Source organism: Malurus melanocephalus, unplaced genomic scaffold, assembly GCF_030028575.1.
Source record: "Malurus melanocephalus ecotype Western Australia unplaced genomic scaffold, MMel_1.1 scaffold_212, whole genome shotgun sequence".
In the NCBI taxonomy this organism is placed as follows: Eukaryota; Metazoa; Chordata; class Aves; order Passeriformes; family Maluridae; genus Malurus; species Malurus melanocephalus.
Genome location: NW_026623444.1, coordinates 1,221,907 through 1,249,455, shown reverse-complemented (window position 1 = coordinate 1,249,455; position 27,549 = coordinate 1,221,907). Strand labels below are relative to the sequence as shown.

Here is a 27,549-nt window from a genome sequence, read left to right as displayed (position 1 = left end):
TTCTATTTAGCCACTAGGCGACACTACAAAACCCTTTATCCAAAAGGCTTCAGAATTTCCCAACAGGTACCACACCCTGGGTTATCAAAAAGATGCTTGATGAAAGAGGGCTGGAAAAAAACGGGGGGAAAGAGAACTTTTTGGAAGGAAATATTCAATATATAATACCCTTGAGTACAGGGGTCTCCTACACGACAAATAATCTTTGGKTCTGTCATGGTATCTACAATTTCTGTAGCACACAAAGAAAACCTGAGCAGGAATGCATTGACAATCTGGGAAACTGGGATCAATTAAGTAAAATGTACATTAATTTGAACAGAATACTGCATGAAATCTAGTTTTTTCACTCAGAGATTAAACCCACCCCCCTCCCCCTGTCTATGCTTCAACTGCACCTTCAGGGAGAAGGTACCAGAGCACACATCTGCTCAGCCACCATCACCAGCAGCTTCCAGGATGTGGATGTGGATAAACCCAATTTAAAAAAGGGTGAAATTACATTGGAATAGTGAAATTTCTTTAATCCCTGTGCCAACACTCATTCCACATTCAGATGGCTTTAACTGCAATCATTTTAATTGCATTCAGCTACACAAACACAAGCTGTGTGAATTCCAGATGAGAGAGGTCACCTTCATAAGGCATTATCATTTATTACTTTCACACCTGTTGTCACTCAGCTAAGTTTAAGACCCAAATTCAAAATACACTGTCCAACTGGGAATATAGTGCACCTCAGTGAATGTATTTACAATTAAAACMTTTTGTTTTCCTGATTCATTTTCTTGAGGACAAGCCATGATATTCTCCATGGCTGTTGTAAAACACAAGCTGAACAAACCCCAAGACTTAAATACTCTCTTACCTTTAGTTATGTTGGTTTTAGTWGCATTGCAAGGGGGGTGGTTGAACTGGCCTGGACAATGACAGTGCAAGCTGTCACATCAAGTTTTTACCTCCTTCTTATCTACACATTATTTAAAGGATGATATCTCCATTTGCTGTGCTGCCAATTTAAACCACATGGCACTTAAGTGCTGGGGCTAAAGAACATTATACACTATTAAGATTTATAAATCTTCTGAATTGTAGATGGTGACTCCAGAGAGGTTTTAAAAAAAAAATCTCTGACAAAGTGTATTTAAGTGGAACCTGAGAGTGCTTTTAAAGCTCATAAAACTTTCCTCATTTACTTTAAAAGATCCATTTCTGGTCCTCATGACCTGAAAAGAAAATACGCAGATCTTTCTGGTCTCCTAAATTTCCTTTGGCATCTAGAAATGCAACATTTGTAAYATTACTTACAGCAGCTATGCAATTATAACCCTTATAGAGAGGCTCAGAGGTTGAAAGAATCAACACTAACACATCTCTCCAGCTGATCCACAAACCCTGAGTGCTGGGAAAAGRAGTTCCTTACAATCACAAGCAATCATTTTCTGCCTGAAAATTTGAGACCCAGGGAAAACTGACATAAAACTTTCTTTTGATCCTTTATGCAATCATTTAAAAATTTTTCCTAAACACATTTTGTGCCTGTGATTTTCTGGACTAAGATATCTGATTGAGTGGAGAAAATACATTAATTTCAGTCCATTTCAATACTGTGCTATTCTGAAATAGCCTCGGGCAGAGCATGGTGCTGAATGAGAGTGAAGTCAGTGGAGAATTGCTYCCTTTTCACTTTGCTAAACACGTCACTCTTGTTTTGTCAGTTTTTCTGATATGATAGCTCAGGGCCAAAACAGGAAAGCTGTGCTGTGCTAACACACCCAGAAAGGTGCAAACCAGTCATGGCCAGTGGGAAACTGATTTGAGGTCCAAGAAGGATAAATGGAGCACCCTCTTCCCTCCCTGCAGTTGTCTGTGAGCCCAGGCTGGCCTGCCCTGTGCCCCTGTGACAGCTGTATTCCAGTAACWCATTGTGACTCAGATATGGAGCTACAAAATGTAGGATGATTACAAGAACTGTCAGCCTTGAGGTACTACTGCAAAGGATAAGAGCAATCACACAGTTAACTAGTATAGTGCTGTTCAGGGCAAGAGTATCAGAGCACTTTGTGAGTTCCATTAACTTTCTACCACACCCCTGGAGGAAATCAATAATTCAGTATTACCTGGTATGAGAAGCACAGGACATGGAAGCACCAGAGAATCCCAAAATCCTGAYCTCTCTCTAAAACACATCTGCACACTCATCCTGCAAACTCAGGCAGTCAGGGGAACCCAGACCTTACAGGTGTGTCAAGGGACACACATGAGTCACACAGGTTTGGGGGGAAAAGACCATACACGTGATTTTACTGAGACAGGTAACAAGTTATGTCCTTCTTCACCACTTACTTCATCAACAAAGAGCTGAGCAAAGACTTACTATTCCCCATTACTTGTATTGCTAAAGCCTGGAGAGTATTCCATGTTTGTTATCCAAACTGTGCCACTAAGTTTCTGGAAGGCTGCAAAGTAAGAAAAAAGACAACTTATATACGTGTTTTATGGTCTGTAGTCCATGGACAGGTGTGTGACAGCATCCATTATTCCTGGCCACAATGCACCAACCAGCTCTCAGAAATGTAGCCAAGACCCCAAAAGTCTAAAAGTAAGTCACCCATCTTAGTCTGCCCTGTCTGAGCCCCAGATGATTCTCAAGAAGGGCACTGACCTCCYGTAGATCTCAKAGGTGCCAGCTCTGCCTTGGATGCTCTGGGATGTCTGAAATGTAGCTCTGTTTGGGCACTGGAATTGCTGTCGCAGGTTCAGTGGTTGTCCCTCCAGAGGGGAACCATTGCAGCATCAATTCCTCCCTGCAGCTTTGGAGGAAGGCTGGGCAGCTGCCTGAGCTCAGACATCTACCCTTTGGAATAAGATGAACCCCAAGAGGGTGTACATTTGTCCCTGAATCCACATCTGCTGAATGACAGTGAAGCAGACTCAAACATTTCAGTTTATTTCCTGATTTCTCTGAGTATCCCAGTATCTCTGTGTTTGGTATTGTCACTACAGWTACTGAAGTGATCAGACAAGGGCTTCTCAAGCCATGGTTTGTGCCCCTGGCATCCATTTAGKGATGGCTGCAATCACCCAACACTGTGACCACAGCCAGCAAATTGCCTTCACTCTGTCCCAGCTGCTAACAAATCATCACTCCTGGCACAGCAAGATCTAATGTTTCCAAGGTTTATATAAACATAGGACAGTCTTCACCAAAAACTTCAAGAACCATCATCTCACTAAGGATTCGTTTAAAATTGTTTATGAATCAAGCTCCCAGTCTTTACTTTGTGGTGCAGCAACCTGCTTTCCTCCCTGCACACACCTGATTGCACCTCTACAGGGTATCAGGCACCAGGTTCCAGCTCTGACACTCTCAGGCTCCTATATTCAGTTTTAATCTCCCATTTTAGCTGCTTTCTTTGAAGCAGAAGGAATTATAAAGCTCTGCTTAAACTCCGTGGACYACTTTATATCCAAGTTCTACTCACACTGGGAAAATAATCATTTGGACTGGGACAAGTACTGGAGAAAAAGAAATAGTARTCAGGAAAAGCTTTGCAGGGGAAGGGAGAAATGCCTGTTTGAAACCAGCACTGGAGGAGGGCTCCTTTATCCCAACATAATTCTGATCCCAAAGGAACCCTCAGCACCACCAGTCAGATCAAAGGATTTGGGATTGCTTTTCTCCATGGCTTGTCCTGTCATATGAACACAGGTATTTAGGGGATAAAACACACCCAGTTGACTCAGATGAGAGGGGAACATGTTCTGAACAATTCTCAAATAATATTATTTTTTTAAAACCCTGGCATTTAAAAGACCAGACTATGAAGAGYTGGCTGAGGCTGAGGCTCCAGGTCAGAGGCAACGCCACAAGGAGGAGCTACATATGAAAATTCACCGAACATGAGCTTTTGCCCTCTGATTTTGCTGCCCCAGGCTAGTGAGATGCCACTCTGGTGGCTCTTGCTCTTATTCCTTAGGCATAATTTCTTCACAAGTTTCTTTCCTAGCAAAAACACTTGACTGAATATTGGTTTCATCAGGAATATAAAACAAGTTTTTATAAACTGAACATTTTTGTGTAGAATTCTTCAGTTTGTTTTCCAGCTGGAAGAAAACAACATTTATGGGAGTTTTYGTCGGTTTAAATTAGCTAAATTTATACTTTCAAAAACAGTACATTTTTCATTAAAAAAAAAAAAAAAGCCAAACACATATTTTAGGAGGAGAGGAGACAGGAGCTGAACAGGGCATGGGCACAGCTGCCCAAGACAGGGCAGAGTGGCAGGAGGGGACACCTGGTGAGCAGRGCTGGGGAGGCAAGAGAGGCTGGAAAAGCATCAGAACTGGCCATACAAGGCTGAAAAAGTTATTTTCCAGGGAGAAACCAATGAGGGAGAACCAGAACTGGGACTGGATGAATGGAGACTATCAGGAACAGGAGAGAAATGAGCAGAGGGAAGTGTGGCTTGGGATCAGAGAGGTGTGGAGGGCGTGAGARACAGAATAAAGACAAGCAGAAGTAAAACTGAAATAGCCAAACTACAGAAAAAAAATACATTCAGTGATGGGCAGACACAGCAGCATTCCTATCCCAAACAAAACTGTTATTTTAAAACCAAATCCATCTGTAACTTTGAAATATKATTCAGCTCCAATCAACAGAAAAATCCCCTAATTAGCTGCAACACATCTGCCCAAACCCAAACGGATTAAACCTTTGCCAGCCTTGTTGCTCTCAATTACAGCTCTTGAAACAGCATCTCACAGGTTTCCAGGCAGCTCCWGCCTCACAGGRGGTTTGTGGAGKACTCTGACTAATCATCCTCTGCTGAGAGGAATGGGAAGGCAGGTTCTTTTCCTCCCTGGCTCCCTAACTTAACTCTACAAGCAGCTGCTTCTGCAGTGCCCTGGTGCCAGAGGCTGCAGGAGAAACCACGATGTGGCAGAAGGACAAGCAGCAGATTTTGCCATGAGCCACTCTCGGTGCACTCTTTTATGTGCCTTCTCCTCTTTGAGGTGAAGAAATGTAACATCAGTAAAAGCAACTGCTAAATTGCCAGGAAGAGGAATGATTCCACAAGCTGATTTAGAAAAGAGAARGTGCCAATTCCTGCAGAAAGTATTATTGATATAGGAAAAATTGCAGATGCCAAGAAATTAATTTTGACATTGAAAAAATGGTTTTAGATGCTGTTTTCTGAACTTTGAACGAGGCTTTGCTTTTCCCCCAGAATTCCCACACATGCAGATGCCATGGGATGTGTACTCACTGTGGTCCAGGCTGGGGRCTGGAGAGGTGCCTGGCAAAGCTGGTGATCCCAAAGCTCCAGAGTGTTTCTCAGAACAAGAGCTGTTCTCTCTGCCCATCTCYACATCTGCTCTGTGAGTGGCGTTGAGGGTGGGAATGTCAGCRTTCCCTGTGGCCACCAGAGCTGTGCCGGGGCCACCTCCAGAAATGGCTTGGGGCACAGCAGCTGCTGTCAGAGTCCTGGTGGTGGCAGAGGCTGTTTGATTTGGAAAGTGCCAAATGGAACTGAGTTTCTCTTGCCTGGCCATGCCCATGGGTGCACTTGGGAGAGCAGAGCTTTGCTGCCATGGACTTGTGACTTCTGTGCCCAAGACCAGTGCCCTGCTGGGTGTGACTCCCGTGGCTGCAGGGCTCTTGTCCTTGCTGAAACCCCTCTGTGGTGACMGATCTTCTTTCCAAGGGTCTGGAGGAGCACTGGCATTTTTGTCACCCAGAGCCAGCGCAACAGGGAGAAGTGCGATAATGCTCAACATGGAGTAGCCRTGCTGTCTTGGTGCTGRCAGGRGGAGCAGGRCCTGCAGGGCTTCCTTCTTCAGGASCAAAGTCCATGCTGTTTCTTATTTCAGGAGCCATGGTTTCAGTGAGAGGATCCACAGTCTCACCTGCATCAGTAAACACACCTTGAAATGGGGCCTCAAACTGGATGAGGAGGCACCGGGGCCTGGCCTGAAAATGGCACCGGGGCCTGGCCTGAAAACAGTATCAAGGCCACCCAACCACTCACAGCAGCATTACAGAAACAGGTCTTGGATGTTCATGGACACATTGTAGAATGTGTGGGTTTTTTTAAGGGGTTGAGTCTGGTTTGTGCCTGCACAAAGAAGCTGATTTGATTCCTGGGTCTCCTGTTCTGGTTGGCAAGGCCACGCKTGAACTCAGTGGGAGGAAATCAGCCACAGAAACAGCAAAAGAGGGAAAAGTACTCCTTTTGTCAATTCTCCGGCTTATTGAGCAGGATCTCAGAGAGATTTCATCTGAATAAGTATATATATAAGGTTTAGAGACAGGTCATATATAGTCCTTCAGCCACAGACTGAAAAGGTGCAGTGATAGGAGCAGATGCCATAAAAGCAGAAGCAAAACCCCACAGCTTATTCCAATGTTTCGTGGCAAAGAAAAGCTACACAGCAGCCTTTTCCACATTCTCACAGTTTCTTCCAGGTCGGGATGGATTGGTATCCATGGTTGTCCTTCATCTGCATATGTAGAAGCCCATCAAAGTGATGCACTCTGCAAACACAGAGCAGTCATTCTCGCTTGGGAAGCACATTCATCCCAATCTGTGGGACCAAAACAAGAACAGGGGTCAAAGAGCCTCCCTTCCAGCTGTATTAAGCTAGAAATAATCATTAAGTAGTAATGTAAAATCACTGTATTAAAGTGATCTTCCTTTTTCATCATTTACCTGTCAGCCAAGCTCTGAGTGATGCAGAACACTGTTTTGTTGTTCTCTTGTTCTTGCACTCTGAAATGTATTTTCTATGAGTAAAGACTTYTAAAATAATTATTTTTAGAAGTAAACACATTTGAAGTGAAAAAATGCTGTAGGTTTGTACCACAATTATATCAAAAGCACTCACTATTCCAAGTTCTGAGTACAGCACCTCCAGATATATCAGGTAATTAATAGATCTGTTACCACTAGCTACCAGTAGATAGAGCATTATATAGAGACTTAATCCAAATAATCTTCTGCTTCAAATAAAAAGTAAATGCTAGTAACTCCCACGGGAAGCACTCTTCTGTTCTTAACAGAGGAAGTGCTAAGGGCRAAATCTCTTTTTATACAATTTTTCTTCTCAAAAGTAATGTTGTAAAACTGTGACCCTCTTCCTGGTGGTGTCAGAAAAGACATCCTGATTCATCAGTGCATGAAGATGCTGTAAGGGTGTTCCTTATGTCTGGTTTCAGCTGCTCTGAATCAGTTAGAGATGCTTCTTTCACGCAGTTAGAGACCTATTTTATTGCTGAGTCTCTTCTCTTGTGAGGCATTKATAGCTGGAGTCTTGTACTGCCATTCACAGCCTGTTCCAGCAAATCTGCAAAGGCTGAGTTAGTCCTTTGGCCAGGAATAATGCCAGTGAATTCCAGGTGAGCCCTGCMTGTGTGACTCCATCCTGCACTCACCTTCACTGCCTCAGGGCCCTGAGAGAGGGAGAGCAGCAAACTAGGCTGAAAACTGTCTTGGGACAAATAATTCTGATCAGAGGCTAGAAAATTGTTTTGACCAACGTATTAACATAAGTGCTGGTTCTGCAGACTTTCAGAGATGAATGACTGTGGTTATTTCTCCAAAACAAAGGAATGCCCCATTCCCTGTGCATGCACATACAWGCGCTCATCTTTCTGCTTGCTTTTCCTTCCTTCCAGCAAATATTTCAATTCTTTCTACTTTTTCTTTGTCATTAGTTAATTGTTGCGTCCATAATTGTCTCCATTAGACAATTTCACGTGCCTATGGCCAGCAGCTGCCTATTCCAGCCTGAGCCACTTAGAGGGAATGCAGAAATGTGCAGGATTGACAGAACACCAGAGATGAAATCCGGTTAATTCCTTACTGTGCTGTGAAGTAATTGTGACTCTTGCTGGCTTCCAGCGCCATCTGAGAGATGTTAATTGCCAAATCACTTACATTCACGGGCTCCCTTGTCTCTGAGGGTTTCCTTTCTCCTCACTTAGCACGGCTTTTTAAGCAAATTCCTTCACCTCTGATGGCCACATTCAATCATGCATCGGGTCAAAGCACTGGCACTGACTGGTGCATCACTTGTGCACATCCACGCAGACACACACTGCACTTTTTTCCTCTCTGACCCATCACATTTCAGCCACGGTGTGCTTTGGACTCTCTTTCCACACTCTTGGCATCTTTCTGGCCCTTCACATTTGGCACTTCCCTACACACACCYCGACCAACAGTCCTAGACCAAAAATTATTAAAAAGCCACCTTTGTGTTCACTCTGATTACCTATTATACCTTGAAGGGATACMCACAAAGGGTAAAAATCTGAAATTCCCTGCCAAATGATGTTGCMGATGCTAAAGCTTTGTCTGATTTCATGGGGGAGGTTTTATGGAGAAGAAACCCAAAGAAATCACTGGATTCAGGGAATCCTGGAGCTGAAAACAGYTGTTTTCTAAGGGATTATTAGTGGGAAGCAATTATCACTGAGGACRTGACATTGTGCTAGAAGGATCTAGGGCCTGACTCAGCACACATCCCTTTCTCTTTTCTTACCATGCYCCACAAAACAGATTTTATTGTCTCTATTCATCATGGCAATAAATTTAATAATTTATGAATCTTCAAAGAGATCTGGTCCACTCCCTTCAGCTGTGCTGTCCCTTCTGACTTCTCATCCTGGCTTTTCACAGTTGAGTTGACTGCCACTAAACCAAGCACAAAGCCTGCTGGTGGCCAAGCTCCAGAGGGGATCCAGGGGCCAGGATCTGTGTGGGMTAATTGCCAAAGGTGATGTCCTGGGGCATTCCGGGGTCGGGAAGTAAAACACCCCATTATACAAATCCTTATTTCCCCCTTAGGAAACTCGCATTGAAGAAACTCTTCTTTGGGTAGAGCTAAGAATTGAACTCCTTTTCCCATCCCCTAAGGAGGAGTGGGGGTGTTGGCTSTGCTCCTGGATAACAGTGGTGCTGCTGGAAGCCACCTGGTTTTCTGCAGCTGAAGTGACAGTGCAGAGTTACTGCCTTCTTCCTTTACAGTCTTTCAGCCCCAGGATCAATAACATTTATAAAGTATTTTGGCACACATCAGCATCTTGCAATTCAGTCTCTGCTGCCATTGTGATATTTGTAGGCTTCAAGTGCAATTTTTCTCCTTTGCTTTTTCCTCTCCTGTTCTGCTTAAMCTCCACATGCTCTGCAACTCCAAAGGGAGTTTTTCCTGCTCACAGTAAATAAGCTTTTAAGAGCTCAATACACTGAGAGAGAAGAATAACCCATTCTGTTGGCTTTGGCAACTTTCTGAACTCTGCTGTCTCTGCCAGCTGGGAAACCTGAGGACAGAGCTCAGTCCTTTGAAGATAAAAATGGTGATTACTGAAGATCAAACAAAGGCCTGGCTTAACATAAATTCCAGGCATGTTTTTTCAGTCTATTCACAGTAAGGACGTTTGGGAATTTCTCTGGCTGGGTTTCTAGAGTGAAGATGTTAGATTTCTTTTCTTAAACCCTGGCCCAAATACAGTCCCCCAGTCTAGAAGCACAAACCTGTCTAGAGGGCATGTGTATCTAAAGGCTACAAATAATCCACAGTAATCCTATCTGCCATTCAGCACAAGAAAGATATGGGAAATTTTCAACTGGGCACAGAGAGAAGAGGGAGGAAAATGAGTAGGGAAACCATGGGTTCTACTCAGGTTAAACACAGGGGARGGGAGAAGTGCTTGCAAATCCCTAGGGACAACCAGTGCTCCTTTGACCCTTCTGGGATCAAGTTCTCACATCATGGTTTTCTCCTCAACAAACCACAGCCTTTGTTTCTCTATTTTGTGAAAAATATTGGTGATACTGCCCGTGACCAAAACACAAACTCTGTTTTCTTCTTTGCAAAAATAGTAATAAAAAATACCTCCTACTGCAGTGTTTTGTTGATCCACCACAAGCACAGAGCTGTTGTGGAGGTAGGAAAGCACTGGGGCAAACGTGGAGGCATCCACTGGGAACTCAGGATCCTGCACGGCGATTCTGAGTCTCACAACAATGCTGCCTGCTGCCAGGGATTCAATCTGCACTTTCAGCTTCCCAGATTTGTGTAAGGCAGAAATGTTGGGTGGAAATGAATTTTTGAGCTGAGCTAAGGGAGAGATGCATCAACAATTAGGAAGCCAACAGGGAAAGCTTCTCTTAAGATTGAACTATGCTGATACCTTTTTATAGATTTATGTAAGCACAACATAGAAAATGTAAAAAGAAAAGTTCCRAAATGTTTCAGAAATCTTACTTTTCAGAGATTATTGTAGCACAAAGTAATGTGAGTCTCCTTGGTGCAACCCTGCCAAAGACTTGGGGGTGCTGGTGGATGAGAGGCTGGACATGTGTGTCCAGCCTCTCATGTGAGCTGTGTGTGCTGGGCTGCAGAAACCCTGCCATGTGCTGGGCTGCATCCAAAGAAGGGGGCAGCAGGAAAGGGGGGTTCTGTCCCAGTGCCCCATTGCTCAGGTGAGACCCCACCTGCAGAGCTGCTCCAGCCCTGGGGCCCAGCACAGGAAGGACGTGGAGCTGCTGGAGAGAGCCCAGAGGAGGCAGCAGGATGGTCAGAGGGATGGAGCAGCTGTGCTGGGAGGAAAGGCTGGGAGAGCTGGGATTGTTCAGCCCAGAGAAGAAAAGGCTTCGGAGCTCATCGTGGCTTTCCAGGACCTGAAGGGAATTTACAAGCTGGGGCAAAACTATTTACAAGGGCCTGAAGTGACAGAACAAAGGGAAATGGCTTCAAACTGATAGAGGGTAGGTTTAGATGAGATATTAGGAAAACCTTCTTCCCTGTGAGGGTGGGGAGGCCCTGGCACAGGTTTCCCAGAGAAGCTGTGGCTGCCCCATCCCTGGAAGTGTCCAAGGCCAGGTTGGACAGGGCTCTGAGCAGCCTGGGACAGTGAAAAGTGGCCTTGCCCATGGCAGGGGGTGGAACAAGATGATCTTCAAGGGCCCTTCCAACCCAAACCATTCTGTGAATATAGGATTCTATGATACCTTTGAAAATTATGTCCATCTGACCACTGCTCTTACAAACCAAATCCCATTCTGGCTCAAGGGAGCAGAATTCCCCTGCCCCAGCAGAGCTGACCTGGCCTGGCAAGTGCATGCAGCAGAGCCTTGATGTTATCTCTGTATGTCACATAGGCACTGTGTTTACTTTGCAAGTGTGGGCATGGCTTTAGTTCCCAGGGAGCATTTGAAACTCACCAGTTCAAGTTCAGCCTGCAGCCGATTCCAATAACAAAGAAATCTCAGGATGAGAGACAAGAAAATGGGGGTGGATAACTTTAAAAAACAAAGTGTTTGAGACAGTCCAGCTTCTGGACAGGCAGTATCACAATTACATCATGGTTAATTACCAGAGCAGTGAGCAGTCACTTCAGCTGAACAAATGGCATTACTCTGGACATGAAAGCTGGCACACTGCTGTCCATACCTGAGCTGTGCAGGAGCTGGCAGTTTTGCTTTGCATCTCTAGAAGGCAGCTCCTTGCTGGAGCCCTTTGTTCCTGCACCCACCTCAAAGCATGCCTTTGAGCACGAATTGCAGAGCCATAAATCAGCACAGCTTTGTTCCCATTCAATCAGAGCTTGCTCACAAAAATTCCTACAAACAAGTTGTTTAACTGGTCCTAGATCACATTAGGATCATCACATCACCAAGGGAGGCAGGAAAATGAGGAGAGAGGAAGTGAGAGGGGGATGTGGTGCTCCCAAACACTCAAGGAAGCAGAAGAAACACAAATGCTCCTTTTTCTTCCCAAMCCCTGATTGAAGCCAATCAGGTCTGCATTAATCTCAGAGAAAACTCACTCATCAAAATCCTCAGACACAACAAAAGGGAACAATTTGCAACTGTGGGAAATAAAACCATRTCAGGAGGTTCAGCTTGCAATTTCTCACAAGCAAATGCCTCTTCTCTGCTTCCCTCGAACATAAGGCTCCACCACTGTTTTGGGGTTTTCTCTTGCATTTAAATTCACACATGTTTTATGAGTCACCCTTTGTTTTGGGGAAGTCTTGTTTTGGATGGAGATCCCAATTCCTCTGTGCAGGCCCTGTTCTGTGCAGCAAAACTCTAGGAGATTGCTCCATCTGAAACTTCCCCCTTTTTCTGGGAAGCTGAGAGCTGGCACCACACTTCATGACTCAAGGTTTTTTTCTGGCTGATTACACCTGACTGTGGACAGTGGCTATATGTGTGCAGGAAATGAATGGGGCTGGAGAAGAAAGCCTAATCTGGCCACTTTTCCTCAAAGAAGAAAGAGCTTTGAGAGCAGTCAGCCATTTACTGAGAACACTGTGCTGAAATGAATGCCAGGACTGCCATTTCAACAATCCATTAAAAAGCCTCAAGTTAATTTACTGTGAGTTTATTGCCAAATTAAAGATCCAAGGAAGGGAGTCCCTGTTGCATGCCTGCATTTATAATTCCTTCACTATTCTGTAGGGGAAAATTCTCATTAGCTTAGCTGCTAACAAGGTTAAGGGCTTGATCTGTCTAGTCAGTTGAATTTTGTTTTAATTATAAAGAAAGGTCACAGAAAACAGTGTGATGATTTTCAAGGGATATTTCAGCCAGGCATAAAATTCCCTATTAGAATAAATAATTTTTAAATTGAAATATTTATAGATATATATTATTCAGGGATATTTTTATTTTAATGCTGTAAGCAACAGTCTTGAAAATCCCTCATATGCTGAGCTGCTGGAATTGTGGAAATCATCAGTGAAGTTGTAGTTGAGAATCCTCATTGTAACTTCAAATATCTTGGCCTCTGTAGGATACAATAAAACACACTGACAAGGTAGAAAAGGATTCAGTTAAAACTGATGTGCCAAAATCTCAGATGATGGAAGGAGAAGGGAGGAGACGATTGAGAGAGTTTGGTATTAAATCAAGATAATTAAGCAAAAAGGCTGGTACAAGCCTCTGATGCATTGGGAAGATGTACTTATATCAGGTCTAAAGAGATATTTTGGTGCCTAATTGCAGCTGCATAGAACTAGGAGTACACATCCCATTATGTGTGGGTATACACATACCTGGGCCTGACCCTACACAAATCCTGCCTTGAAGATACACCCAGGGCTGAATTGTCAGTGGGCTCATCTTTGGTCCACCAGTCACAATTTTTTTTTCGATTTATTTTCCTGATCTTGGTAGTGTGGACAGTAAATATGTCCTTGAACTGAAAATACAACAAAAAGCAGTGCATGGCCCTTGCCTGTGTGGTGAGCCCTGACAGATTCTGTACAAAGATTCTGCACAAAGCACAGGAGCCAAAACCAAGAGCCAAGGAATCTCTAACTGCTCTGTCCTGTATAAACACTCTGAGGCTGTTACTCCTTGGACTGATCCTTGGAAAACTTTTCTTTTTCTCAAGGGCTCCAGCTTCCTACTCTGAAGTTCAGCCCTCTGTTTTCATAACCACTGGACCTCCTGCTTTCCCTCCACAAAGGGAGTAATTTCCTTCTGACCCAAAGTGGAGTCATCCCTCATCTGATCAAAGGGAAAGCTCTTCGGGATAAACATGAACAGCAGCATTCTCACTGTGGTCAGTAATAAATAGTTCACTGCCTGGCCCTCCAATAAAAAAAAAGGGGGGGAGAGATTTGTTTCTTTATTTGCATGGAGGGTTAGGAAATAATTTAAGACTAGGGGAAAAGCAAAATTATGTTCGATGAACACACTAGGGCCTCAGGAACCTTCCATCACTGGTTAATTAAATAAAACTGGGCAGTTAGTCTGCAGCTTTCTTACTCAGCCCTTGTAATTCCCTTTAATCCTTTATTCAGCAGAGTCTGCCCTTCCTCTAGGCTAACTYCTGTTAGCTCAGCTGACCCTTGACAAACCAGTTGCCTGGATTTCCCACTGGCCACAGCCATTAACCAAGAAAAAAGGGGGCTTGCTGGGAGATGGGTGGCAGCAGAAAGCAATGCCAGGCACCAAAGAGATAAATCTAAAAAAAAAACAATTCTAGCTTAGCTTGATTGCATGCAATTATAATCAGYTCCAGCACTGCTTTATCAACTAAGGCCAAAGTTCTGCTGCCTGATATTCTGGGTTGGATAAATGCTGGGRTAGATGAGATAAAAAGTGCTGAAGAAGGTGGGAAATGTTCATTGAGGAGCAAAGGATCATTGCTCAACTGCAAGTGAGCAGGAATGAWGGGGGTAAAAAGGAGGAGAGAGAGATTATATTCTATATATATATTTTAAAGTGTCTCTTTACCTGTTTTAACATTTTGATGGGAGATTATGGTTTTTACACAGGTTTCATAGCTGAGCTCTACTGAATACATCACACCAACTTCCAGGTGAGACACACCCAKTTCCCTGTGCTCTGTCTTCAGGTTCTGCACAATCTCACTGCCCTTGAACACCTGGACTTGGAAAGTGTGGTTCAGAGTCACAAGCCAGGACATTTCAAAGCTGCTGCTGGTAATGCTGAGGATTCGATGGTTTGTAACTGCACAGGGATCTGTTGCAGTCCCAGGAAGAGTCAGCACAAAAAAAAAAAAGCAACAYTTCACCTTTAAAATGTGCTATTCTAAATCCACTACTGACAAGCATTTTGACAATCAATAGGGTAAGTTCCTCTTCAAGTCAGGACAGAATCTTCCCCTCTCACATTAACGGCTCCCCTCATGACTGATTAAGGGCTWAATCTTTTTATTTCCTTCTAGTATATAAATTTCCATTGAGTTAAAGAATCCTGGAATGGTTTGGGTTGGAAAGGATCTTAAAGATCACCCAGTTCCAGYCCCCTGCCRTGGGCAGGGACAYCTTCCACTACACCAGGYTGCTCAGAGTCTCATCCAATCTGACCTTAAACACTTCCAGGGATGAGGCAGCCACAATTCTTCTGGACAACCAAATCTCCTTCACACAAACTGCCAGCCAGTGAGCTACAGGTACAAGCAACAGGAATAAATTTGGAAGAGTGACTCTGTACTCTAAACGTGTTGACACCTGTGTTGCCTCCTGTCACTTTAATGATCAAAATGCAGATGTTCAGGCAGAGCTTGCCTGGATTTATGCCTGGAAAACCCCCACAAACCCCAGCTAACAGAGGCTGGGGGCTGAGTGGCGTGCAGCATTTCCCCTGTTATTCCACTCTAGTCCACTGCAATCTTTGTCAAGTCAATGGGAAAAGACAGGGTCCTTCAGAGATGATTCCTCTCCTGGGAGGAGGAGGTGTCTAAATTGGGTAGGATGAGTTGCCCTGCAGCAGAGCCAGTCTGTCTGGCTCGAGAGAGAGAGCCCAGACTAAACASCTCTGCTGGAGAGAGCTGGGGTCAGGTGAGATGAGCATCACACTCCAGACACCATGGCGTGCTGCTGCCACAGCTTCAATTCTTTCATGCTTATAGTTAGACTACAGAAAAAAAAAGCTTTTTTTTTTCAAAAATTGTTCCAATAGAACACAGCTGTTTCCAGCATTCTGAGCCTGGKGGCTGCCAAACACCTCCAAAGCCACAACCCCTGCACGAGAGGGGCCTCAGTTTAACTCCTCTGGCTTCAGCTTGGAGCAGAAGTTGTGGATGAAGATCAAATATCCAGCCTGTCTCTCTGAACTCTCAAAGAACCACCTAAAGCTATTTCCTCTCACAGAAGAACAGGGTGTTGTTGACAGGATTGTGATAATTCTTGCATGAAAGGGCTGGATCACCCATATACRCCCAAACATACTCAGGTTTGTTCCCATCACAAATCACAACAATATTCATTAAAATCCAACATTACTACAGCACCCCGCATCTGAGGATTGGTGAAAGAGGCTTGAGTTCCTTACAGATGGAGAGCTACTGCCAATATTAACAGCATTTACTGCTGAGCTTGGAGTAGATGCTGCAATGCCTAGGGAAAATTATATTATCAAAGAGTTAGAGTATTTCTAACAAAGCAAATCCAAAATAATAYCATCCATGTTTTCCACATGAAGAGCAGCAATAGAAGTAATACAAATAGAAAATAAAAGTATTATCATATCACAAAAGCATAAAGTAATGTGTTATCTTAATTCTTGAGATTAGGGGATTGTAAAAWTGTTTCCTGACTAAAGCATTGAATGTGCAAGCAGTTATTCATCTCATTAGCTTAAAGCCTATTAGCAGACCCATTGATGTCTGCAGGCTGTAAGTATATTTTGATGAACTGGTACCACAAGGAATTATTTCACCCAGTGCCAAACTCTGGCTGATTGCAGCAAAGGGCTCAGTGACAGTGCAGCAGCTCAGGGTGGGATCATACAGCCACTGAGTCCAGGCTGCAGTCAAAATAGGAAAAAATAAAATTGTAGAAATAATGCCATTAATTGTTTTCCAGGAGGCTGGGGAGGTGCATTGGCAAGAAGTGAATTGCTCTGAGAAGCAGTCAGGGTCTGAAGTTACAGGTTTTGACAGGTAAGTGAGGGCAGCTGAGGGTGAAATAAAGGAAACAGCAAGGGACTGTGAAATAAATACTCTGCATTTCAGTCAGAAGTAGGCAACAGCTATTTTATGTGGCATTTTCTCCCAACAGGAGGAGAAGGGGCACTCGTGCTCCACAAATCCCAGCAGGTGGCTCCAGCGAAAGAGCACAAAGTCCTCCAGGAACATCCTCAGTATYTCCCAAGGTGAGACCCACATTTCTCACCGTCCTTTCCTGAGCTCAGCTGGTGAGGGATGACAGTGGTGTGTTCATGCTGAGGGTGGCAGCTGTAATAACCCTCCAGGTTTASACAGCTGCTTTTCTCAGGGCAAGCATCGAATTCAGCATAGGAACATTCATTGACATCTAGGAAGAACAGCACACCTTGCACAGATGTTGAGAGCAGCAGCAAGATTGATCTGCAATACTCTGGATATGATAAATTCGGTGTAAATCTGCAATAATGCTGTTAAAGCCATTCTGGATGCTATCACTCTGTTACTTTTTATTCCAATTCTTTGGAATTGGAGGACACTCAGGGGCAGCTCCTCCTTACAGCTGTAGGATGCCATCCAAACCTGAGATGTCAGCACAGGAGAAAGGAGAACTACCCAGAGATTTCACTGAAAGCTGCACTGAGCAAAACACAGAATAAGAAGCACTGAAAATGGTTCTTACAGATGCATTTCAGAAGTGAAAATRTTCAGGTAACTATAGAGCAATAAGYAGACTGACATAATTTAAAATTAWTATAYTGAAATGCTTAAGTAACCTTTTAAAAGTATGTAGTAATATGCTATAGTAATTAACAGTYTATAAATATGATGCTTTTCATGCAAGCTACTGGAGGTAACATGGCAACAGAATATATCTGCTTCACCAGAAAACACTTTTCTTAGGAGCCTGTTTAATACAACTAGTGATTGTGCTACAAATATGGACACATTTGCTTTTTCATCTGAAAAACTGTTGGTAGAAAATTAATTTAATTGAGRATTCAGGAGCATTCCCTTCTGAACTCTTCACTCCAAAGTAATCCTTAACGCTCCATCCTATAACAAAAAGGTCAGGGCCATGTTTGCAAAGTTTGCAAGATTCTCTGTGCTATCTTTGAGAGCAAATTAATGGYCAAATAAATGAGATCCCAAGTGAAGAGGGACAAAAGCCCCTAAAATGTGACAGGATTGCAATTAATGACCTTGCACTTCAGCGTCAATCACTTCATACATGGCTTCACCATGGCCTTGAGGGAGGAGRAAACATCTGCCAGAGGAGCTGGGTGGTGCATTCCAAGGAGAACCCAGCAGGGTTCTGCACTGTCCCAGCATAGATTTCCCCAGGGTCACTCTGGATGTGGTGCACTGAGGCATTCAGGGGCTGCAACGCACCAGTAACCTGGAAAAGAGGGCAGCAAACACTTGAGCAMCTTGTTCCTTCCCCAGGACATGAATTATGCAATGATTATTATCATAATCTGAATGCAGAAAGAAATTCAGAAACCACAGCAAAGTGGCAACAYTTAGGCCTGTATTTATGCAAGGTGAGTTCTTATTTTCACATTTCACAAGAGATTTATGTTCCAGTAATGCCAAGCTAAGGAGGGTGTGGAGCTGATCTCAAAATGCTTTGGCAGAAGGATGTAACCCAGGAAGAGATGGRAAAAGTCCTGCTTTGCAAAGCCTCAATTTACCTGCAATAAAGCTGTCCAGCATTTCTTACTCTGAGCAGCTAAAAGGACTGCTGGCAAAGGGAATAGAAATCAAAAAGGGAAAACAATAGACTGAGGATGATGAGTGGGATTAAGAGTCACGGAGAGACTCCAGAGAGACCAAACTGAGAGTCAGGAATGAGAGAGGGGACCTGCTGGTGGGCTGAGCATTGTGAGTCAGTGGAACAGACAGCAGGACATTCCACTGAGTAGCAGATTATTGCAGAGCTTCACCTCAACTCTCCATTTCTTGGGTGCTTGACTTTCACACAGCTTGTTCTAGACCAAGATATAAAAGTCTTGGTGAATTATTGCCCTCTACTCCCAACTACACAGTGACAGGACCAGGGTTTCTTGCTTTTTTAGGATATGAGAAGGGGAAATCAGATAGGAGGAAGAATTACACCCATGCAGTTGCTATCATTGCTGTTCTCCTGCCCATCAATGCCAGCAGATTATGGCAGATAGATTTGTCTCTGGAAAGGTTTAACTTAAAATTTCCTAATCAGAAAGCATTATGCCTAGAAGGACTTGAAGTCTGGTCCTAGTCTGTCACAGGCCCAAAACCGAGCTGAGACTGGAGCAAGCACCACTTAAGCAGGAAAATCCCCTTTATTTCAGCATGTCTTTAAATTACCCTTGGAAGAGACTTGAAAAATTTGCTGAAGAAGCTGATAAATCAATGTTACTTGAATTGCTTAMGGATGCAGCTGACATTTAGTAATTAGAAATACATTAGGTCCAAAAAAAATCAATCTGGCAGAACAAAGGAGGAGCAAGGGGTGGCTCCTGAGTAACAGAATCACAACGAGGTGAGAGTTTGTGTTTGTTCTTACCACGGAATGCAAAAGGTGGGAATGATTCAGAAGGTGGGAATCCACCCGGATTAATTCGTTAAAATCCWTTTTCACAAGCACTGTCACGTTGTACCAGAAAGTCCTCCCTGCAGGGAGCAAAATAAAACAGCCAAGTCATCTGAGGTCTGGCGCTGCAGAAGGCAATGGAGCTTTAGGGAGGCTCTGAGGAAACAAAGCAAGATTGAACTCGGCAAAAGGGAAGGGCCCGTGAGCAGCCACCATCTACAGCCACGTTTGCCATATGCCACGGGCAGAGAGAGGAGCCAGCCAAGGAGAAGGAGCCAAGGAGGGTTTGCTGCATCCCCAGCACCCATGCACCGCTAGGGGTGCAAGCACTGAAGCTGAATATCCTGGGATTGATCCAARGCAGATCCCCGTGTTTGTTTCAGGAAGAGCTATGGTAACAGTTTTCCTGCCCACTCCCACCCTCAGAAGGGAGAATTAAGGATATTTCYATTAGAAACAGTGTTGAATTTATCAGTAACATACCCTCTGGCGTGGGATCCACACAGCCTGCTCCTTTGGCTGAGCTGCAGCATTTTTTCAGCCCTGGACATTCAGTATCGAACGTGCAAGGATAATCAAGTGTTTCCATACCCTTCATTGGACAAACACCAGGTCTTGAAGCAAATATGCTGGATCTATTGACTGCTAAGTAACAAAAACATTTCTGAGAACAAAAATACAGAAAGTTGTTTCCATGAAATGRTGATATTTAATTTATATCAAACACCTCCTCCTCATTTTAGGAGTGTKTCTGTTCTGAGGTTTCAATGGGAAGAAAACAGCAGCTTAAAATACCATTATTTCATTTTGAGGGTGTAAATATTCTCAGATTTTTCTCTTGTCCATGAYATTTCTGTTACAGAAATTTCAAATTTATAATTTTCCATTAATAATTATGGATGGATGGGTGGATAGTTGAGTTTCTAACCGTGGAGACACCGAAGCACTGCAGAACAGCAAATGTGCCTGATGTCAGCTGTGACTAATCCAAATAATATATAATGATCAAAGGAAACAGGTATTAAGACAGAAATTGAGAACTTTTCATTTAACATTTTGTGGCACAAATTTAACCTTTGTTGSAGTAATTCTGTTCCAGCTGGCCACTCCAGGAGGTTGGTAGCCCAAGCCAGAGAGCCCTGCAGAGAAGGCAGCTAAGGYTGCTGCTTCCCAAGCCAAGGGCAGGCAGTGGTCCTGGGTCAGTGCCAGCACAAAATCTCTTCTGTGGACGAAAAGAGAAAATATTTCCAAGCCCTACAAACACTGCTCTCACCCACACTCTCAAACACAGCTCCAAGTAATGCTCAGCTCTGATCTTTTTAATCAAACTGAAAGATTTCTCTTTTTTATTAGTTTTGCACCTACAGTTTTTTGATCCTTTACCGGGCAATCAAACCCAGCCAGGAGAAAAATGAACGTGATTGTTGCAACAGAAACAGTTGTGGTGCAGAAAAACCTCGTTTGACGTAATAAAGCCCATAGCAAGTGAAAGGTCCAGAGCAAACTGTAAATCTATCATGACCAGTCGGTTCTGTGGGTTTACAATTTCTGTTATCCCAAGGCTCTGGRTGAGAGTGAGGTTTCTGAGAAGCAGAAGGGGAATATTGAATCTAGCACTTTTGGCCTCAGCAAAGTAACCTTCTTAGCCAGGGAGATTTTCTTGGTTAATCAATTAAATTACATCATTTAAATGTATGTAACTTGCTGCCACATGCTCATTCCAGGTCCTCCTCTCTCTGGGGCTGGCACTACAGGCTGCTCCCCCAAACAGGTCCTTCTGCTGGAAATGTTCCTCCTGATTCCTAAAGCCCCATTAAGGTGTGATACAGCCTTGGCTGCCCTTTGCTCAGTCCCACACATTCCCAGGCTCATGGGTTGCTCCTTCACAGCCTCTCACTCTGCATCCTGCACAAACATGAGCACCAAGGGATTTCCCTGTGTTAGAAAATTCCCTGTTCACCAGTTCTCCTTACTGTTCAAACCAGGTGGATCATGGCAAGCTGGACCCAGGCATGTAAACTCCTTCAGCTCTGAGGTCCAGGTGCAGTTCAAGCAAGTTTGAGGTTCAAAGCAGCTTTTTTTCCTACCTGGGTCTTTTTATTTTGTTGTTGCATTTAACTGCAGTGTAAATGGTTTAATAAGTCACATGGAATCTCAGAAAACACTATTGAATCCTGGCCAGGTGCCACTGCAGCCATTTATCTGAAATCAAAAGGTCATCGTTTTCGGATCAGCGGAARCAGAGATGGATTCACTTCCCATTTCTGCCTAATTGTAGCAGATGCACTTTGGAAATTCAATTTATGCTCTCCACTTCAATCATGCTGGGGACAGTCCCCTACCAAGCAAGCACTGGGGAGCAAGCCAGCCAACTCCTCTGTCATTTGGATGAAGCACAGGCTTTTCTCCTCYGTTATTTACATAAATGTATGGAAGCAGAACTGCAGCTTAGCAACCAAAGGTCACTTGCCAGCCTGCCCACTGGACAGCTGCTGATCTGCTGATCTGCTGTGACTGCAGGATGGGGGATCACCCAGGAGATTGATGCTGAGGGACMCCATCAGCTCAGCCATAACCCCCTTCCTCTCCCTCCTTCCATCTGGAYGGGATGGTTTCATCCAGAGGGTGTGGTGGAGTCAGGGATCATCCCCCTGCATTTGTCTCAGGTATCAGAAGGTGGAGACAAATCTGTGAGATTASAGAGGAATCTCCTGGCAAAGTCTGTTCCAAGGGCAGGCTGGCAGTTTGCACCATAAAACCCTGGTTTGAGCTTTGGGAGGCTTCACCTGCTCAGATGGATGTTTTCCATCCTGATTGCCTTTCCAGGGGCTAATTGGGATTTGTGTTGGTCCAGCACCTGATGGATATTTAACACCCTTCCTGGCTGGGATTTTTGCCTTGGAGAGGAGAAGGCTGAGGGGGATGTGATCAAGGTTTACAAAACCCCAAAGGCAGGGGAAAGGTAAAAGCAGAGCTGGTTTTCACCAGAGCCCACAATAATAAAATGGGTGAAAAAATTCACTTCTTTACCCAAACAGGAGGGAACTTCTGCAGTTTGTCAGCACAGRGGGTGTGGAAGCAGACAGCTTCAGTGGGCTCAGAAAAGGACAAGGCAATTCCCAGGATGGCCATCAGCAGACACCACTGGAACAGGTAGGGATGCTGAAAATCCCATATCTGCACTGGTGGGGGCACACAAGGGACCCAAACTGCAGGGCAGCCAGAGCCACCTGCTCCTGGGTGAAATCCCAAAGGACATTCTGGCACCTTCCCAGCCCAGGCTGATCTGCAATGCTGCCCACAGGTGACACCACTGGACAGCTGTGCCCCARATGCTCCTGTTACACTCAGCATGGGAACATCTGCTCTGAGCTCTGAAAGGTCCCAGCCCTGCTGAGGAGCTGCCTGGACACCTACAATGAACATTTTTCTTACTTTGCAGTTGTTTTTCTGAAAACCTTAGGAAGCTGTGCACACAAAGCACACTCTGATTAAAATGTGGCCTTCAACACTGCAAATCAAGTGCTCTCAGGAAGCYTCACAATTAAAGTTGTCTGGGCCTTCTTATTTTAAGGTATTTTYGCAAATGAGTGCTTAACAATGAGCCTTCATTGTGTGCTGATGCACTCTACCCCAGCCTAGCTGGGGATCAGGCAGGGTTAGATGGCAGATAAGGAGCTCTCTGGTTTCATCTCATGCTGGAAAGTGGGCAGCAAGCCAGACACCAGGAGAAGTAACCATGCCATCCATTCAAGCAGCTGGAAACAAGCCTGGAGAACTGGATCCTATCTCTACCTAAAAAACAAGGTGCTGAGAAAGTTTTGTGTTATGAAAAAACCTTTCAGAGCCATGGGTTTCACAGGTCCATGAGCCTGACGTGCAGCCCTGTGCCCCAACCACACAAGTTGTTAAAAACAGCACTAAATATTCTGAAAACAGAATAAATTTAAGAAAAAATTAAAACTGCACCCAAGGTGTGTAAAAGCAGGTCTGAAACTAACACAGAATGTTTTGATCTCGGTTCCTCTGCAGCTCAGTTGCCCATCTGTGAAAGACAAAGAAGCTCCCTCACTTCCCACAGGCTTCATGGAGAAAAAATTGCTGCCTGTGAATCCCCCAGGATTCACCTTAAGAGGTGATAAATAATTCTGTATTCAGTGAGAGGCTGAGCAGAGCCCTGAATGTGGAGKTCAGAATGGCACACTCTGGGGAGCTCCATCATCCCTGGGCTCAGGGAAATGTGGTCCTTGGGGCACTGCAGAGCTGGATCAGGCAATTAAAAGACTTCACAAATCTGCATGTACAGGAACAAAGAGAGAAAACAAAGGTTGTTTTATTTAATTCTACCATAAGAATTAATTCCAGCACTTCCTAACTTTCAGATACTTAACTTTCCAGCTGTTATTTAAAAATGTCAGAGTCATTTGTGTGTGCATCTGTAAMATTATCCCAATGGATGGACACACAACTAGTTAGAACCACCAGAGTAAATTGCTCAAAGATCTACATATTTTTTCCCCAACAATAGAGAAATAAGAAAAGCAGGGCCTGCCACATCCCAGGCAGGGGTAAATGTTTCCTTTCACGACGAGAAGGTGAGGAGTGGCAAAGAGCAGGTTGCTGGGAAAGGTCAAGGAGACCTTTCCACTCCTAGCATGGATAATGTCAAGAAGAAAATAACAGTAGTTCCACAGCGTGCTGTGCAGTAATTTCAGCAGTTCCAGTTTCTCTTCTCATCATTTATTTAAGACTGTGTCTAGACAGTGCATTACCATTCACAGAATTTATGACTAATGCCCTGAAAAGCAAAGATACCGGAATAATGTAAACACAGAAATCACCTAGAAGGCATACAAATCCTTAAATGGTTTAAAATATTCCCAAATTAACTTTGACAGGAAAAGGTGTCAGGGTGACCACAGTATTTCATGGACAAACTTGCCCAGAGTGCCCATCAACAAGATGGCAAGGGAAATTCCRCAGCTAAGCTTCACAAGAGATTTACAGATTTGTTCATGTTAGATGAAACAGAATCATCAACAGCTCTCAAGCTTAAAATATCCCTAGAGATGCTTTTAAAAGATGTAAAATTATACAGGGAAAAATATTTAAAGTGTTACCAGGATGATTTTTTTTCCACACAAGAAGCAGATCTTGATTTTCAGAGGATCAGAAACACTTGAATTTCTTGTGCAAAAAGTGACAACCACTGTGAYTCTTCCACATTTAGCTGGCACAGCTCTTTCCTTGTACTACAGAATTAAAAAGCCATTTTCTCTGATTGCCTCTCAGTSTTGCCATTTGATACAGGCACACAGGTATGCACATGCCTGTGTAGCCAAAAGACTTTAGTGAAGTAACTTTCAACCATAATTAGACGTACTGGAGATTTCCCTCAGCGTGGAATTGATGCTTGGAAAACACAGATGATCAGCAGCAGGTCCTTTGCCAGTCTGACAAATCTGCTCAGGCACACAGTGACCTCACAGCAGCTCAAATTCTGCCTTTGCCAAGACTCCACAATAGCCATGGAGCCAAACAAAGGAAGGATACAGCAAATTAAGAATTATGCTTTAATTTCTCTTCTCTAGCAAACCATTTTAGGAACAAGTAAAACACATCAACCACTTTTGTGCTCCCATCCTTCTGTTAAAATCCTGCTAGACACAATATTCTACCTGTGAYTATGGAGAAAACGCCTGGAAGAAAAAAAAAGTTTGGAAGTTCTTTGTCCAACGCTCTGAAGCAACTTAAATGTGGGATGAACACATTGTTTTTGACAGATCCCATGACAGGACATATGGCTCATCCCCCCTCACGCCACGTTATATGACCCAGTGCAGGAGCAGGTTTGGGGACATTCCCACASATCTGAGTCACCCAAGTCTTATGACCCAAAACAAGAGCCAGGGCTGCAACAGGACCTTTCCTTTCAATCTGCTGTTCCTGTGTGTGGTTATKTAAATGCCCAGGTCCCTGCTGCAAAGTGGAAATAGAGAAACTGCAATGTCATACCGAAAACAGGAGACAAAATGATGTCCTGCAGAACTTTTCTGGATGACAGAAGAGCTCAGCTCTGTTTTTTAGAAAATTCAAGATGCTTGTTCAGCTTAAAAGCATGTAACTTTATCCATGAAGCAAAGAAAGTCCCTTTTCCCCAAGGAATCCCCTCCATCTATGTCCCAAGTTCTGATAACACTGGGAATTTCTTGTTAATGGCAGGTAGYCCTGATGTGGGAAGGGGAAAAATCTTCCATCTTGAGACAAAGATGATTAAGTCTTCCTGAGCAGTCTTATTWACTCTCAGAAGTCAGATCAGATCCACCAAAAAGTTCACCAGTTTTCAGACCTCCCACATAGTCACAGGTAACCTGGGAAGCCCTCAGAAAATGGTTCTTAATGTAGTTTGGGTTGGAAAGCATCTGGTACCAGGTTGCCCTGAAGGTAACAGCTTATTTTAAATTTAAACCAAAATTGGGCTTGCAATCTGGGAACAGAATCCACGTGTAAGAAGATGTTATCCTAAGTGCATCCTGAAYTACTTTTGAGGAGAAAGCTCCTGGTGTAACTGAAGGCTCAGAGCAGACACGGCACCAGGCACAGGATGTGAGTTACTGCTCTTGGTCAGGGGTTTTGGTCTGAACCTGAACAGGTAATTGGTGCCCTTGGAGGGGTAACAAGCAGGTGCCCTCCTCAGGCTCCCCTGGAAGTTTAATGAATTTGTGACTAGGCATGGCAAAGAGCAAGAATCAGGAGCTTTAGTCTGCTATGTCTGCTCCTTACCATGTTGGACAAAGTCTAAAAATGATACATTTCTGCAGACTCACTTATTTCAGTGAATAGAACCTATGGCCCAGAACTGAATGAAGCCTTTACACATTCAGTGCAGTTCATCTTCTTCCCAGAGAAGCATTTCTTTCCACTCTCAATCTGGCTAGAACATACCCAGTGAGCAGTAGAGCCCAACCTGTTGGTATCCTTCACAGCAATCCCTGARAGTGATGGTTTCAGGGATTTCCACCCTGTGATACTGCATTCTGTAGAGTGTCCTGGGACACACCATCCACGGGATCCACCCTCCACAGGGTCTGTCCTTCTCATAGGACTTTTGGTAGGCAACCATTTTAAACACGCTTTTGGTCAGGGTGTGGTTGCACAGATGGTACCCTAGCAAAGAGAGGCCTTTTTCTCGGGAAGAGAAACAGGAAAGAAAGGGATAAGCAATAACTTGTCACCCCAGAGCAAAAGTTCCCTGCAGTACCCAGCTAAAAACAGTGTTATGAGAAAGCAGTGACAGAACCAACACAGATGAGTRGCTTTCAGAAAGGCTGATGTTAGGAAGAAAATCACTTCAAAAAACAGACACAAGAAAGAATTGATAGTGAGTGCTTGTCATAGGCATCACTTTGGTCATGAAAGGATGTAGATTGGCAGGAAATTCAAAGAATTCTTGATGCCTTCAGGTGTGAGCCAGAAAAAAGAGCAATTTATCTCAAGTTAATATTAAGGAGATTTACATATGTTAATATAAATTAACAGTAAAGCACGATAGGCACTTCCAGGGCAGAGTCATCCCGGTACATGAAATGTCCGCTCCAGCCTCATGCTGCCAGTGTTCATCACTCCCCACTGCAGARGGAACAAAGGGCGAGGAACTCACGGGCACATGAGTCACAGTGGATGTCTGGAATAAGACATCCTTCAGACATCACCCTAGGCTAAAACTGGGAACTCGTACATCACCGGGGAGGACTTCCAGGTATCTGACACAAAAGGTGTTCCCGGAGCTCCGATGCTGCCTCTCTGCATCATAGCTGACCTTGTTGATCAGGCCTTTGAAACCTGCAGTGGTTCATTGACTTTAACTTTAAACAAAGTCAGTGATAAGGTGATTAACTACATYATTTCACACGGGTGTGGGGATGGGACTCAGCTCCCAGAGTCCTGAAACCATTCCTGATGAGGAGCAAGATTGTTACATGCTTTACTTACAACTGAAATACTGGAACTGGGAAAAAACCCAAAACACAAATAACACAAAGAAACACCAACAACAGCAACAAAARCAGATGGAGTTTAAGAATTAGCAGTAAGCAACCTACAGTCATGTCACAGACATCAGGCTGGCTCCTAATGAGATGTTCTAGAAGCCAGAGGGGCTGAGTCACCCTGTGTCCCATTTGGGAAACAGATCGGATAGAATTAAAATGCCTGTATCATCCTCCAGCCAAAGCAGAAGAAACTTTAATAAGGATAAATATGAATTAGCTGTAGAGATTCAAATATAGCAGGACTGTTTTTTTTCTGAGAGCTCTGAGGGCACCAGGGTCAGCCAACAGACAGACTGAAGTTAACTCAGTATACACAACARGCAAACAATTAAAGTATTTACAGCTTATCTTATCTGTACTACTTATCTCCTGTCTGAAAAGATGAAATATGTAAAAACAATTCAAGGGAAAAAAAAATTGTCAGGCTTTCAGGAATCCTGTGTTTTATTCCTGTGTATTATGAACAACATTTCAGCTAAACAAAAG

At 43.9% G+C, this 27,549-nt stretch overlaps 1 protein-coding gene across 1 annotated transcript in view; it reads right to left on the bottom strand.

Annotated features, from left to right (window-relative positions):
• UMODL1 (uromodulin like 1) overlaps window positions 1–27,549 on the bottom strand; it is a 66,429-nt gene that overhangs the window by 13,768 nt on the left and 25,112 nt on the right. Inside the window, 7 exon segments of the mRNA XM_057373995.1 lie at window positions 9,911–10,125; window positions 12,694–12,804; window positions 14,262–14,510; window positions 16,667–16,807; window positions 17,728–17,836; window positions 18,986–19,092; window positions 25,958–26,200. Coding sequence (XP_057229978.1) covers window positions 9,911–10,125; window positions 12,694–12,804; window positions 14,262–14,510; window positions 16,667–16,807; window positions 17,728–17,836; window positions 18,986–19,092; window positions 25,958–26,200 — 1,175 coding nt within the window.